This window comes from Neopsephotus bourkii, unplaced genomic scaffold, assembly GCF_033783945.1.
Source record: "Neopsephotus bourkii isolate Nb327-2 ecotype Australia unplaced genomic scaffold, CSIRO-AGI_Nbou_v1 NB_1768, whole genome shotgun sequence".
NCBI classification, from domain to species: domain Eukaryota; kingdom Metazoa; phylum Chordata; class Aves; order Psittaciformes; family Psittacidae; genus Neopsephotus; species Neopsephotus bourkii.
In genome coordinates, this window is record NW_026902242.1 from 467,377 (window position 1) to 483,198 (window position 15,822).

The 15,822-nt window shown below is 47.0% G+C and overlaps 1 protein-coding gene and 1 pseudogene across 10 annotated transcripts in view; both read left to right on the forward strand.

Moving 5' to 3' along the window:
• Positions 1-6,848, forward strand: part of HDAC4 (histone deacetylase 4) — a 210,006-nt gene extending 203,158 nt beyond the window's left edge. For all 10 annotated transcript variants that reach the window (XM_061378971.1, XM_061378975.1, XM_061378967.1 and 7 more), the window contains 3 exons: positions 4,118-4,202; positions 5,501-5,642; positions 6,144-6,848. In XM_061378971.1, the coding sequence (XP_061234955.1) occupies positions 4,118-4,202; positions 5,501-5,642; positions 6,144-6,183 (267 nt within the window). In that variant the 3' untranslated portion in view covers positions 6,184-6,848. The remainder of the gene's footprint in view (positions 1-4,117; positions 4,203-5,500; positions 5,643-6,143) is intronic.
• Positions 6,849-10,016: 3,168 nt separating this feature from the next.
• LOC133226083 (uncharacterized) lies at positions 10,017-11,451 on the forward strand (annotated as a pseudogene).
• Positions 11,452-15,822: the final 4,371 nt, after the last annotated feature.

The window sequence follows — 15,822 nt, forward strand, 5'->3', positions numbered from 1 at the left end:
GGCTGCCTCTTCAGGTAAGAGATTGCCCTCCGTAAAGAACAAATCTGAGAGTAGCAAGACATGAGCAGGCTGCAGAGATGACCCCTGAAGGCAGCGTTCTCTTCCACAAGGCATCTCCCTTCCTGTCCTGGTGAAAGGAGGCAATTCCTCCTAAAGCTTTCACCTGCCTTGAAGAGCACATCCAGGGTCTTTCATCACCACCTTTGCTACAGAGCCCCTGAGGGAGGATGTGATCAACACCTGAAGGTGCAGCACCACAAAGAGGAGAGGCCAAGCAGTGTTTCAGCTCAGGGTCTGCCTCCAGCAGGAGCTGCCTTCTGGGGATGGTGGTGAGCCACTACAGGCAGGGAGCAGGATCTGTGTGGAGGTGCAGATCAGCTATGTTTTACTTCCAGCCTGTTGTAGAAGTGCTCTGTCTTGTAGTATCCACACTCCACATGAAGGACAACAGTGCCTGGGGAAACCTCACTAACCAGTCTAAGAGATAAAACAGCTGGAATCCATCAGAAGCATCTGCTTCAATCATCCAGCATCCCATCTCCAAGCATGCAGAGAGCATCTGCTCCTTGTGCTTGGCCAGGCAGTTCTCAGCACAGGTAATTGATCCAACAGGCCAGCCTGTGATCAGCTCTCAGGACAGCCAGAAACTCAGGAGACAACTACTACATCAGCATGGAAGCAGTGAAGTCTTTATTGCAGCACCCATCTCTCTTAAGGTGGCAGCTGTTGTCACCACAGACAATTCCTCAGCACCTCTGGATGCAGAAGGTTTTAATGCAAGATGCCCTTTGAAGGGGAGACAGAACAAATAACATGTGAAGGATGTTATCCCTCTTGCATAACGTGCTCCTGTGATGCAGGCAGGTGACTGCAGTGTGGTGTGAGGATCTATGTGCAATAAATAAGTGCCCGATCCAAGCCACAAACACGTTTGGAAGTGCGAGGCTTTAGCCTCTCAGCCCTCACAATAGCTTGGATGTTGCCAACTGCCTGAGTAGTTTCATTTAGAGCTAATAATGATCCTTCAAAGTGAAAAAGCACTTTTATTCATCACTGAATCAGGACAGCTCTGAGGGACTAAAATACTTGGAGATGGACCTGTTTTCACTTTTCCTAGGTGGGCTCTAAGGCTGTGCAGGGATCACAGTCGTGTTCTCTGGCTTACCCCCACATCAAAAAGCAGGAAACACTAGTTTTATCAAGCTCTTTTATACCCTCTTTTTAACACAAGGAAGTTGGAGGGAACTGCTGTTGCTTTGTCCCGCGGCCCTTTGATGCAGTTTGATGTACAGCGTGTGAGAGGCTCTTGCATGCATGCACATGGACAGCCAGCTGCGGCCGCGACGGGCTGCGGGGAGCTTTGCTTCCTGAAGAGCCATGCTGGAGTTACACAGGGAATGGTAGGAAATGAAGGGAATGGTGCCAGTCCCCAGTGCGTCTGCGTTCACCGGCAGAGATCAAAACTCCTGTGTTATGCAGCGTTAGGCAAAGGCAAGAGCTGTCTTGTTCCCAACTGTCCAGGAAATTAAACCAGAGCTTTAGCTTTGCAGCAGATCATTTTAATGTGAAATGAGTTAGTGCCGGGCGAGGTGGCTTGCAAATGAATGTACATTGCTTTGGTTGCAAACTCAGCTGTGCAACACTAACACAACTTCGGCTGTGAAATCAAAGATGGGCTGGATGTGGTTCTGAGCAACCTGGTCTAGTTGAAGGTGTCATTGGACTAGATGAGCTTCAAAGGTCCCCTCCAATCCAAGCTGTTCTATGATGCAGGGAAGATGTGCTGATGGTAATATAGACCAGTAAACCGTCATGACTTAAAGGGGCCTCTGATAGCAGGGTTGGAGGGCACAGGAGGCAGCAACCATGAGGAGATGAATCCAGGCATCATCCCAAATAAACAAGGTGAAAATAAGCAGTGGTGTAAAGCCTTTGCCTAATGCCTGGAGGTATTTCGTCCCTTTTCCTGGAGAGCTGTTGTCTGTGAGTTACTTCAAGGGGAGGAACGTGCAATGGAAATGATTTACATGTGTGGCTGGGCTGCCTGATGTTGCTTGCTTTCTGTCAAATGGACTGAGAGAGTTAGAAAGCTCTTACTTAAAGATACGTCCAGGAATTGCTTTTGCCTTCACTTCTATTGTACAGAAGCCAGTTTTGACCAGTGTTATTGTTAAAGAGGTATAAAAAGCACCATCTGTGATTATGTGTGGAATGGAGCATCTTCCAGTCCTCATAAAGACCTAGTGAATGGCTGCCACGTGGTCATAAGAGCACATCTCTTGGCTGGAGCTTCTCTTGGCTTTGAACACAAGTCACAGTTGAACTTTGCTGTCAGTTTTGTCTATTTTTAACTGTTCAGCTGTGTTTGCTGCTTTGCTGGGGAATAGCCCTGGTTGGGCCTCGGCCACTGTTTTCAAACACAAGGATATCCCTTGTTTTGGATACCCAGCTTTGGAGGTCTGTGATGAATTCACGTTCTTAGTTGGAGAAGTGGGGGCAGCAGTGGGGGAAAGACGGAAACAAAAGATGGGCTTTGGAGAGGATCAGAACTGCTGGAAGTTTTACCTTGAGGATTTACTTGGTTGTGAGAGGTCTAATCCAAGCCATTGGCCATGTGTGTGAGCCAAGTAGGGTTACTCTGCTGGCACATCTTTACCTACCAAGCAGACACCTCTGCTGTGGCAGAAGAAACCAGGAATCTCCACACTGTCACCTGTTGAAAACAAATAACCCCATCTCTGCCCCTTGGAAGACCTTTTTATCATTACTGTGCTGCTGCTGCTGCTGTTTCCAAAGTATGGCAGGAGCCATATGAAATGGATCTTAGGGTCTTTGCTGGGTCTTCAAAACCAAACCACAAGTAGCTGTGCGTTACTTTGATTTGAGCCCAGGTTTCTTGTCTCCTGTGAATCAAAGCATTGTAACTACAACAGTCAAAGTTTAATAACCTCATAAAGGGCAACAGAACAGTTGACAGAAGAATACAGTTGTCATGGGGGTTGATGTAATTTCTCTCTTTCTGTACTGACCAAAGGCTGCTGGGGCTGGGATGGATACAGGCAAAGCTTTCTATCTCCTAGAAAATAGGAGGGAATGATGTCAAGAAGGAAGAGAGCATTTCTCTTGCTCTTCCCCTTCCCTCATTCTTATTCCTTTCCCTTGCCCTGGCTGCCAGAGCATTTTTGTGCCTCTAAAAAGAAATTGGAAAAGTTATGTCATTCATTGCTGAAGGGAGCTCTGCACTTCCTGTCAGTTCACCATAGGTGCATTTGTCCATGCTGATGTAAAGATGAAGTGGATCCCTGGTAGGTCAGGAGGTAGTTTTGTAACCTCCTGACTGCAGACTGAAAGGACAGGTCTCTCCTGCATTGCAGGAGAGCTTGTATCCAAAACCAAGCAATACACGACGCATCTAGGTTGGACATTCCTTTTCTATATAGCAAGTCTCAAGTCTGCAGAAGCTTCTGGCTTTTGAGTGCTATTAATTTAGGAGCAATTTAATGTCTTTATTTAAACCAGCTGTGCTAATCAAAGTGTGGGCTCAGCAGTCTCTGCTACCGCTATGAACCAGCACCACTTAGCAGAGGTGTGTGTTCCCTGACTGATCCCACTGGGATACAGGGACCTCTGACAAAGACATAGATCCAGAGGCAAAACCACCTCCTCACCAGGAGAGCTTAATTCACACCCATGGGCTTAATTTCACACCCATGGGTTGGAGCAGTCTGTTTTCACAGCAGTGGCAAGCTGCTCAGTGAAGCTCCCCATCTTCAGAATGGGGGTGTGTGTGTGTGTTAAGAGTAAATACACTGAATTAGGTATTTATATAATAGTAATAGTGGCCTTAATTTATCTTGCCTGTCTAATACTGCCTCTACATTGAGTTTGTATCAGTGGCTGCAGCAGGTTCTGTGCTGCACGGCTCCTGAGCTGCAGCATTTTATGTGTGGAGGAGCATCAGGGTGGAGGAGACTGCGCTGAGTATCACAAGAGCACTTGGGGAGTCTGTGTATTTTGCCTGTTTAACTGAAGGTGCAGAAATGGGAACCAGGGAAGTGAAGTGGAGGCTCCTGGTCTCTTGAGGTAACATTTCTTTGGTGTTCCTTTCTCTTTCCAGCTCGACCCTCTTCCAGAAAAGGTTTTCCAGCAGAGAGCAAATGCTAATGCCGTGCATTCAATGGAGAAAGTAATCGAGATACACAGTGAGTATAGCCCCAGTCACCCAGCTGCTTTCCAGCTGAGTAGCCCTGTGGGACACCCATTTGACTGCTCCATCATCCTGGCAACACTGTGTGCTTTTGTCCTAGTTTATGGGTGGTCACTGCCCTTGTGACCTGGATTTGTGCAGCTGCAAGCTGGTCTTGCTGTGCATGCAAGAGTGGATCAAGCAATGCATGGCGAGCTCTTGATTCAGGGAAACGCTTTAGCATTTGGGGAGGAATTAGTATTAAAACCTCTAAAATCTCAGGAAGGGACAGGCTGCCCTGCAATTAGAGTGGGGTCTTACCCGTTCAAAAGCAATTCAGCTATCTGAGTGACGTTAAGTCTTGTTGGATGTGGTGGCACTCATTAGTTATAAATAGATAGTTCAACAGAGTTGCTGATATTTTAGGTTTATTTAGCTGGGAGGTTGAAATCATTGTAGTTGAACCTTTCTTGGGGGATGGAGTAACATGGGAATTCCACCGCTATGTCCTGACATCTTCCCACTTCAAATGTTTGTGGTCTAAGGTGGGAGGGCTAGTCTCCCTTCATTCTTTCCCTCTAAAGCTTTCCTGTGCTCTTTCCACCGAAAAAGGTAGCAAACTTCCACCATAAAAAAGAAATGCAGCTTAAACTTCTTCAGTCTTGGGTGATTTGCCCACAAAAAGAACAGGGCAGTTAGCAACTGAATGCAGATATCCAGCCCAAATCTGGACTACATCCATCCTCTTGCTTATTTTTCCCAAGGTCTAAATGTTTCTGAGGGTTTTGAAGTGAAAAAGGAAACGTCATTCTGTTTCAAGCACCTAAGTACCTCCTTTCATGAAGACAGAGGGATGCTCTGCACTTCTGTGCAGCTCGGATCTTCACCTCTGATACTCCCTGTACATTCTGCATGGAGACCTCAGAGCAGCCTTCCAGTGTCTGATGGGGGCTACAAGGATGCTGGAGAGGGGCTCTTCATCAGGGACTGTGGTGATAGGACAAGGGTTTAAACATAGCAGCTCCTCTGTTGTTAGAGTAGTGTGGCATATAGCTCACAGGCGTCTCTCTGTCCTTGCCTCACAAGCCAAGGTCTCCCTTGGCACATATTCCAAGGAACCTGCAGCTTCCTGGAACTCCAAGATAGTTCTTGAAGAGAGAGAGAGGGCAGATCAGGGTTGCATTTTGCATAGGCACGATGAGTCTTTCCCAGGTAGTTCTCAGCTATCTCTTGGGCTTGGGAAAGTGGGAATGTGGTGCTGGACCTGTAACAGCACAGGTGACCTTACTGCCTCTCTTCCCACCTCTACCCCAGGCAAGTACTGGCATTCACTCCAGCGTTATGCCTCCACAGTGGGGTACTCCCTGGTTGAGGCTCAGAAGTGTGAGAACGAGGAGGCAGAGACAGTAACAGCCATGGCATCTCTGTCAGTAGGTGTGAAGCCAGCTGAGAAGAGGTGAGTTGCTTTCCTTCTTGTCTGTCATCCCGTCTCGCAGTCAGGATGAGCTGTTGTGGGCAGCCTTCTGGGTTAATCCTCCTCTTTCAACTATTGCACACACATTCCCCTTATTTCCCGTACTTTGTGGGCTCTCTAAATACTTCCTGGGCTGCAGGAGAACAGCAGTGCTATGAACACTGTGTGTGACCTTAGTATGATGCATACTGTGCCTGACCCGTCTGCTCCAACTGGAGCTGAACGTGGGTTTAGACTGCGGGGAAAATGATTTTGCTGCAAGAGATGTTAGCATTGCACAGATTGCCTAAAACCCCTTCTTGGTGTCAAGTTGTAATTGTAGGTGAGGCAGCTGAGCACAACTGCCTGGGTGGGAAGGGGAAGGGGATGGGAACATAAAGCATGAAACTTTGCACCACAAATTGTCCAGCTCTGTGTGCTCAACTCTCTTTTCTCTCTTCCCTCCCCTTCCCATCCTACCTGCTTGGCTGTGAAATCACTCAGACCTGATGATGAACCCATGGAAGAGGAACCTCCCCTGTAGCATTCACCTTCCAGCTGGAGTTCTCTTGTTTGTTCGTCTTCTGTCTTGAAGCTCTGCCAAGAGGCTTTCTCTTGTTACTCCTGCGTCCTGTCATGGTTTTCTCCAGAATACAGAAGGACAACCAGGTGTAAAACAAAGCAACCGAAAACAATCTCTCCATATCTATATGCGTCTACAGTATCTATTTGCTGAAACAGAAAAATGCTGGCGAAGAGCAGTAAAGGACTGACACTGGCCGCTTTTTTCTCTGGCCCTCAGTGGGAGCAGCAAAGAGGAACAAAGCCCGTGAAGTCTTTGGCAGAGTTGCCATAAACCGAAAAGAGATAAGAAATAACAAAATCAAAGATTGAACACCACAACCAGAAAGAAAACAAACCTTTACAGTAAAACTGGTGCTTTCCAAGTTGGTCACCCACGATTCAGCAATCTTCGCTTGAACCACTCGAACCCATCGTACAGTTTCATTTCTTGGATTTTTCCAATGGCTCTTGCCTGCCTGTGAGTCAACGACGTGCTTGTCGAAAGCAGGACAATGGGAGATGGTGTCTTTTTAACGGGGAGGGACAGGGAAAGAGGGACTCATCTTAACAGCGAAAGGAAAGGGAAAGAGAAAGGGGGGAAACGGTAGCCCAGATGGAGTCGGCTTTATTGTCTCCAAAGCCATCTGAAGATGAGTTTGTGCCTTTTTTTTTAATGGATGGATATGGTGCAGCTGGATTTTCTGAAGTTTGAGGAACAATGCCTTAAGTAAAAACACACACACAAAAAAACACTCACAAAGAACACAGCAGTTCATCAATAGTTGTTTTTTCCCTCTGCTTGGGAAAGCCAAGAACTGCCATCAGGAAAGACGACTTTTTGGCTTGTGCTGGCATGGTGGTGGGAAGCAGGCATCAACTGAACAGAGCGTCTCCAAAAACTCTCTCCAAGTTTGGATTTGTTTTGGTTTCTTTCATTGCTGTTTAAAGAGAAAAAAAAAAAAAAAAAAAAGGATAAAAAAGAGAAAAAAAAAATTAAGGTAGTTGCCAAAAAAGTGGCAAATACTGTTGGGTCTTTGAAATTCAGCCATTTTTAAACCCACTTTTCCAACGTTTTCTCTCTTCTACGTTATCTCTGAATTGAACTTCTCAATTTGGTTGTTGAAGCATGTATTAGACTACAACTGCAGGATTTAAGACTGGAATGCTTTTTATGAAAAGCAACTAGCATGAGATATTGCTTAAATTTTTAGGTATAACTCTATCTATGTGTATAATGTATATTCCAAATGTATTCCAAGCTTAGAAAACCGGATTCTTACGGAGAACAAAATATTTATGATGCATTTATAGAAAACTACGTTTAATAAATGCATAGTAACAGTAGCCATTGGAAAGCTCCTTAGAGACAGCTTTGTGAATTGGAATGTAAGGGGTGCTTTTGGAAAAGGATCCAGGTTGAAAGTCGAGGACTTTGGAGATGACAAGTTGGGAAGTGTTTCAGAAAGCCAACACGTTAAGCCACTGGGCAACTACCCTTAAACATTTGTATTTTAATTTAAGGTTTTTAGTTGTGATCCTTTTTCTATCAAAACAAAAAGAGAGAAAAAAAAGTTTTTTATAACAAAGACTATGAATTTGATGTTAATTTTTATATCAAACCCCTCCAGAAGCCTTGTTTGTGTGACTCTGACATTTACTTTCCATTTGGCAGGTTTCGTTTCCGAATGGCAATAGCATCGAACCCCCTTTCCCCCCCCCCACCCCCCCCCATTTTTCTTGCTTCCACATTCTTTTTTGCCTTGTTTATTTTTCCTTTGGGTTTGTCTTTTCCTTGAGTCTTTTGGACAGTGAGCAGCTTTCTGCGGGCGTAAGGAACCGTGGCAGAGGTTTATTTTCCGCAACGGGTGCGTTTTCACAAGGAAGAGGGAACCGGGATTGGCTCTTTTGTATAATGATACCGCCGACTGTATATTGCCTCAGTTCTGTTATAGTAGCTATGTAAAGAAAATAAGAGTTTTTCTTACCTTCAGCATAGTACTGTTCCCATGGGTGATGTCTTTGTCCTCCACATGGATCGAAGCCAGGATTACAGGCGGCTCCTGGTGCTGCCTACCATTGGGAAAGGCTTGTGGGACACTCATGGGACAGCTGGCATTTTCTCTCCGCCGGACAGACGGACACACAGACATGCACGCACACCTCCCTGTGTCCTCTTTCTCTCCCTCTTTTTCTCTCCTCTTCTTCTTCCCATTGCTGGTAGGGTTGGAGAACTTTTCCTGAAGGTATTTTTGCCCCCCTCCCCATTCCTGCAGACAGGAAGGGGAGAAGCAGCAAAGCCCTGCCATGAAGAGTTGGAGCAGCTTAGAGGAGCCCGGATTGACACGCGTGCCTTCTTACAGCAGTGTAGGATAGCACACAGCCCTCCTCCCATCAACCAAGTGTAGCTTCTCTCTTTAATTCTCATTTGATTCTGTTTCAATGATGACTGCCGGGGTCGCTTCCAGTAACTTCCTTCCTTCCAGTTCTCAAAGCAGCCGCTTTCATTCCATTCAGGACTCGCTCTCATGGGAGGAGTTGGAAGCGTTGTGAGCAAACGCAAGAGGCTTTTGTGTTTTCTTCCTTGGTTTATAATGCAATTTACAAACCAGACACTACTGTATTTGAGGTTTGCAAACCCAAGTACGTGTTCAAGTTATGAATATCTTTGGTCGTGTAGGACCATCCACAGCATAGTCTTGAAATGATCTTCCTGTGTCAAAACAAGAGGTACCTGGAGATGTGGTGGTTTTGGGGGTTTGTTTCTTTCAACTGACCACTTTGCTGCTGTGATCTAAAATGAACCTGAGTGCCGAATCTGGTGAACTGACTTCAACTTCTCCTTTTGCCGTGTACACGCTGTGGGCAGTAACAACCATGTTTACACCATCCTTTCTCTTTGTCAGCTCTTCCCCGGAGGGGCTTTGTTGTAGTTTCTGCTCTTGATTGCTTTTCTTTCCGTGTTTTCTGAGAGCCGCCTGCTGACCATGCTGAGCCGGTTTCTTTGTGGGAATCAGAGGAGCTTGTCAGGATCATTTCTTTCCATCGTTTTCACTCAGCTTTTGGCCAGGGATGGAAAGATTTTCCCCCCTTCCCCAAGACATCAAAGCTCATCTCCTCCTAACTCCCACTTACGTGAATTTGTTCTGCAGCAGTGCCCGCTCCCTATGCGAGGGGGGATGCTCCTCAGGGCCAGTGCAGGCTCAGAGAAGTGGAGGAAAGAGCCCTTGTTTTGAGGTTTATTCACCTTTTGAGCCATTAGCTTCTTCATTTCAGATGACTTTACTGTGGCGGGAGCCCGGGATGCGCCTGCATCCCAACACGGTGCTGCCCCCAGCGCATCCTTTGTACCTGCTTGGAAAGAAAGGAGCATCTTTCAGTCCTCTTTACAGAGAAGCAAGGCCCAGTTTGCAGTACACAAGTAATCATTGGGGTTTGGTGGTTTGTTTTTTTTGGGGGGGGAGGGATTTGTGTTTTGTTTTTTACTTTCGATACAAAACATTCCTTTTTTTAGTAGTCACAGCCATGTATTCATTCCATTCTTCCTTTTGTAAACCTTTTTGGGCCCACATCTTTTCCGGGCATTGCTATATATAAATATATAAAGATATATATGAATCTATTTTTTTAAGTTTCCTACACCTCGAGGTTGCATGGTCTGTAAGGTTGGCATGTCTTTATATTGTACCCAGATTTTGCACGCCAAACTTGGCAGCTTTGAGAAATGAGAAAAGGATAAAAAACGTGTGCTTTTGGGGGTTGTTTTTTGGGTTGGTTTTCTTTTATTTGACTATTTCTTTTTTTTGGGGGGGGGGTGTTACGTTTTTCTTCTCATGGCATTTGAGGAGACGAAAGGTTGGGATGTTGTTGTCACACACACACACACACATACACACCCACACAGCTACACACGAAGGAAGGAGAGTGGGAAGGGGTTTTTTTTGCGTCTTACTGAACTTAACTGAGAAATTGTGCTTTTTATTGTTAAAAATACATAAAAAAAAGGAAAAAAAAAGATGAAAAAGGACTACTTAAACATTTCTCATTTTAAGAAGAAAAAAGATGTTTATCTAGCACTTGTAACTTACCAATAATAGAGTTTATTGTATTTATGTGGAAACAGTGTTTTTAGGGCGACTACGCAGAACACACCAAGTCAAAACTGCCTGTGTCATTTGGGGGTTTTTAGTTTTCTCCTTTTCGTTTGGGTTGGGAGGTTTGCTTTGCTTTCTCGGCCGGGTGGGGAGGTTGGATGCAACCCTTTGGCAACAGCTAAGAGTCATTCCTTCCGAGGAGGTGAATGAGGAGGACTTTGACGAGTTAACTCTTCAGCACAGCTGCGTGAACTTTTCTAAAGCTTCCTTTTCCATGATGTATTCTTGCTCGGTTTCACTTTAAAAGCAGTCGTGTACTGTGCAACACTGTGGTTTAAAAACGAGACTTTACAGCGAAAGGAAAACGTGTTTCTTCATTGCGGCGGAGTGGGGCTCGTTCTCAGCCCGCCCTTCGCTTTTGTCTTTGATATTGATGAGAAAGAAGTATCCTATTGAAAGAAAGAAATAAGTTAACAGTTTTCTGTGCTCCATAGTGGAGGCGCTATTTTCCAATTTATGAGGATGACAAACTTATATATATAATATATATATAAAAAGTGGGGTGGGGAGGGCGTGGGGGGGGGAAGGGGTCGAAACATTATTCACCCGAGAGCTTATTACAGATATGTAGTATCAAAAAGTTGTAACTATATTATATTCTACTTTATACCTAATACATGCTCAGTATGACGTCACCATTGGTAGCAGCTCCCGGTTTACGCTGTAATTTAGACACAGTTTCACTCTTAGATTGTATGGACCCTACTTTAAGTGATGGTAGCATTCCTCGTGCTAAGTTTTCTGACGGTCCTTTCTTTTCCTTGATGGAGTTTGGAATATTTTCCTCCTTGTTTTCGTTTTGGATTTGTTGTTTTGGGTTGGTTTTTTTTTTATTGTTATTTTGCTTTTTTTTTTTTTTTAGGGTTTTTTCTCCCTTTTTTCTTTTTCTTTTTTGTTTCGAACTGGCCAATGGTGTCTTTCTCTGACAGTACCGACTTCGATTTCAACTTTATTAGGAGTCCAGTATTTTGTACCACATTATGACAACTTGTTATTCTTGTGGTGTAAATAAAAAGACAAAGTTAATTATAGAACCACCCTGGTTTCTGTTGCTGAGCTTCTTTTCGTCTGGTGCCTTTGGGGCGGGGGGAATGTGAGCTTTCAGCTGCTTTAAACAAAGTGGTTTCTTGGGGTCATGAACGAGGCCTCGGTACTTGAAGTGGCTTTTTGGTCAAAGGATGCCCGTGGTGGAGCTTCTGCCCCGTTTCCTTGCTGCTCTGAGGTGTGTGTTGTCACGTGCACGTAGGGGTTGTAGGGTGATGAAAGAACAGGATTCCCAGGAGGAAATCTCTGGGAGCAGCTGGGTTCCCCACAAAAGCCACCAGTGAGTGAAAACCAGGAAAACCAATGGAGGCAAAACCTGACATTCTGTTTCTGGCTCATGGAGCTGGTACTTTCCTTGGCTGTAGCCGGAGCTGGGTATAGACCTGCCGGTTCCCAGGATGGTTCCTTCAGCTCCGGGGTAACTCCCATTTCCATGCGTCATTATCCAGTTCTGCTCTCCTCCAAACCCGCAGATCATCCCGTGCCCTGTCTGAGCAGATCCTCTGCACTTGCCCGCACGCTCTGAAGCTCAGGAGAGGTTCTCAGTGTTGCTTTCAAGTTAAGATGGGAGAAGCAGAATCATGGAATGATTTGGGCTGGAAGGGACCTTAAAGCTCATCCAGTTCCAACCCCCTGCCACAGGCAGGGGTAGGGGAGAACACATGGAAAACTTGTGATCTTGGTAGCATCTCTTGGCAGCAAAGCATCACAGGGACAGAGCTGTCCAGATCCATGTGCCTTTCCTCTTGGAAAAGGAGAAAAGGAGGCTTATGGCCAAAGTCCACCTAAGCCACTGTTCTTAAAGACGACCAAAGCGGTAATCACAGGCAGTGTCCCCCATCCCTGCCCATGACAGCAACAGTGGCACCCTGCTGTGGGACACTGAGCATCGCCTGTTGCTCCAGTTTGCTTTGGCTTTTGGCTTGCTTTGGGACCAGGAGTGACATGGGCCAGCATGGCCATGGGGGCTGTTCTGGGCAGAACTTTGGGAAGGGTCTTCCAGTTCATCCATGGGTGTGGAATTCCATTGCCAGGCTCCAGCCAGCTCTGACAGCCTGGAGGGCTCGTTTTGGGAGGAGTGAGGGTTGTTTCCAGCACAGCTTCAGGCTCTGTGCAGTGCATTTGTCAGAGGCTGCTAATCCTTTTAGAAGCCCCAGGTCTCGCACTGCAAAGCCAAATGTGCACTGTGGGCTCTGATGAATACTCATTGCTGAGTGGTGGATTTGAGACCCTACAAATGAGGAGGGGGGGTTGGTTAAGTGCTGGCCTGGATGCTTTGGAGGGCAGCCTGCAATGGGCTTTCCTTCAGCATCCCCAGGCCCTGCAGTACCAGATTATCCGTGTTTCCAACAGCCATTTCCTTCTCTAAACACACCGGTTCCAACCTCCAGGTCCAGCCCCAGGCATGCAGCTTGCAAGGGAGTGGGACCTGCTCTGTGAGTGCTGACATGTCAGGCCTGCAGATGCACCTGTGATCTAGAGCTGCCTTCATTTCTTGCCACACGCTGTGAGCACATGGATGTAAACCTGATGCGATGCAGCAGGGAGGTTTGAACTCAATGGTGCGGCACCCACGCCAGGGTCTCAATGTGAAATGATGTGTTTTAATAAGTGCAGCTTCGGCCATGGGAAGTTTTATAGCCAGAAACCTGTTCTTCCCAAAGAAAACAGCGTTTGTGCTGCTGTGAATGTGCCCCAGTCCCTTTGAGGTGGTTCCCTCTGGTGGGAGCCTGGGTCTGTGTGCAAGGGATGGGATGTCCAGGCTACTGCTCCACACCCTTCCCGTGGCTCTTCCAGAGTGAGATGGGGTTGGTTTTAACTTTATTACTTCATTTCTTTAAAGGAGAAAGAGGCTGTTTCTCACTGTGGGCAGCAAGTCAAGGCTTTGTGCCTTAAATCAACATCTCTGTAGCTGCAGGGGAAAGAACAGGGTCCAGTATTAAATACACAGCAAAGGGGGCAAGAGTTCAGCCTGTGCCAGCAAAACATCCTGCTTTTATGACAGGATTTGGATGCGTGCTGAGTGGAAGCTTTCTCCTAGGGCTGGTGGAGGGTTCATCTCTTGTGGGCCGCTCTGAGCATCGCTGAGGGACCTGGGGACTCGTTTGTTCCCCCTGCCTGCATCCTGTAAGCAGAAACATCAATCTGATGCACAGAACTGCCATGGGGTGTCATTGCTGTTCCCCACAGGAGTCAGGAATGGGTTTGCTGCTCACGGGAGGGGAGGTAGCTATAAACACAAGGCTGCCCAGCTCCGGGCTGGCTCCAGAAGCTGCTTCCTCTCATATGGTCCTTTTCCAAGAAGCCTGACTGCTCTTTTCTAGGTAAAGTTCAGCTTAGGGCTTCCTGCTGCAAAAGCGACTGTTGCTAAGCAAGGAAGGATTACTATTGAAAACCAGTAAGTGGGAATTGAAATGCAGTTGCCTTTAAGTGGTAATGGCTTTAGGGAAAACACATGTGGCAGTAATGGTGCTGGAAAGAATAGCATGTGTGCTACAAGCTAGGTCCTTTGGGATGCTGGTACCCTCGCAGCAAGGGAATGGGGAGTTGAGCTTGCGTTCCCAGTGGGGAGAGGCTGGGAGGTGTTTCACACTGTTTCCCCTGGAGCAAACTGGGATAGATGATGGAAAGGTGCAATAGCTTGGTTATAGCTGGGAATTTAAGGGCTTTCTGCCTGTGTACTGGAGGAAAGGCTGAAGCCTGGCCAAAGAGGCAGGAATCTGCTCCTATGGGTGCAACTGCCGTGATTTCTGCAATGTTAAGGAAGAGCTGGTGCTCCTTTGTATGGGGAGCTGGTGCTTGAAGCTGATGCACTTTTGTCCTGCCTGCAGACAGCAGTGACCTATGGGAGATCCATCAGCAGCAAATCCAACTCCAAAGAACCGTCACATATACAAGGAATGTAACTCAAGAGGTCCTGGAAGCTGAATTGAGGGGGTCTCAATGAGCTGTAGGAGTCCACGGCAAAGCATCGAAGGAGAATACCCAGAGACCCCACAGTAACTCTGCCGAGACAGAGCCTTTCAAATGCCAGGAAGTGTTTGCTTCCATGCAGAAAGTCAATTCAGAAGCACTGGAAAGCCTAGTGCTGGCCAAATGGGTATGTGGTGTGAACACAGAGCAATGGGATGGAGCCATGTGTGCATGAATTGGAGTGCAATTGCCCTTGCAGTCTGCCATGGGGTTTGGCTGTAACAAAGGGGGTTGGAACTGGATCAGCTTTAAGGTCCCTTCCAACACAAACCAATCCTGGGATTCCATGTTCTGTAGTCAGTAACACCAGGCGTTTCCCAAGAGAACACCAAGCATCAGCTGCTAAGATTGGACAATGGAACACACTGATGTCTTCAGGTCGGAATGAAGATGTGAACAACCTAATGTGAGTCCTGGATGTGCCTGGTACGGGGAGGTGAGGCTCTCCAGCCTGGATGGGAGAGAAGGGGAAGGGTAAAGAGAGTTTAATAAGTGAAAGAGCTGAGAGGGTTGATCTGTGCAAAGGCTTGGCAAAAGAACGCTGCAAAGCAGAAGAGGGAAGGAAGAATAGAGGAAAGCCATGGCAAGCATCCCTGAACGGCAAGCTGTTCCTTCAGGAGCTGCTGAGGGACCAGCAATGGGCAGCAAACCTCTGGAGGCGCAGGAAAAGCTGTTCTCAGGAGAACAGGGAATGTACTGAATAATAGTGAAGGTGATAACACCCCAACTCTGCGCGTTGTGGGGAGGTCACAGTCTGCCTTCTTTGACAACAGCATAACTCAGCACAAGCGGTGCCCGCTGAGGCTTGACAGTGTGTTTGTATTTCATGGCTGTGCAAATAGCATCTCACAGGCTGTCCTAATGAAAGGCTTCAGCAGGGACGAAGCAAAGCTTGAGCTAATTACAGGCTCTGGGAAAAGGGGATGGTGTCTGAGTTTGCTGACGGGCTCATTGGGTTGGGCTGTGGAATTCCGGTGTGATTATAAGGATGTGGAAATGTGGGAAGCCACCCGGGACTTGGGTTTCTTTCCTGTACTCTCTTATGCTATCCAAACCTGGGGATGCCCAGAAGACCTCAGGGGCTGGAGCAGCAGCAACCGGTGCTTGTCCAGGAGACCCCCAAATCACTGCTACAGGGACCAACTCTTCTCCTCTGGGATCAGCTTGAGGGCATAGGAGCAGCAATGGCAGTGGTCCAGGAGGTGACCTACCCTGTGACAGGTGAGCATCATCCCCATGGGATCCTAACGCTGGGCAGCAGCGCACTGCCGTCATCTGCTTTGCTTTCTGAGCTCAGAAAGGGACCACAAACCTCTCTGGCAGAGCCCTTGGGTTTGTTGAGGGCAGTGAGAATAGGGGGGGGGTCTGCTCTCCATCATGGGCACCTGCATCCCACGCATCCCCAGCCCAATGCAATGGGGCAGTAGCTGCAGCCACCCCTTGAGAAGTAG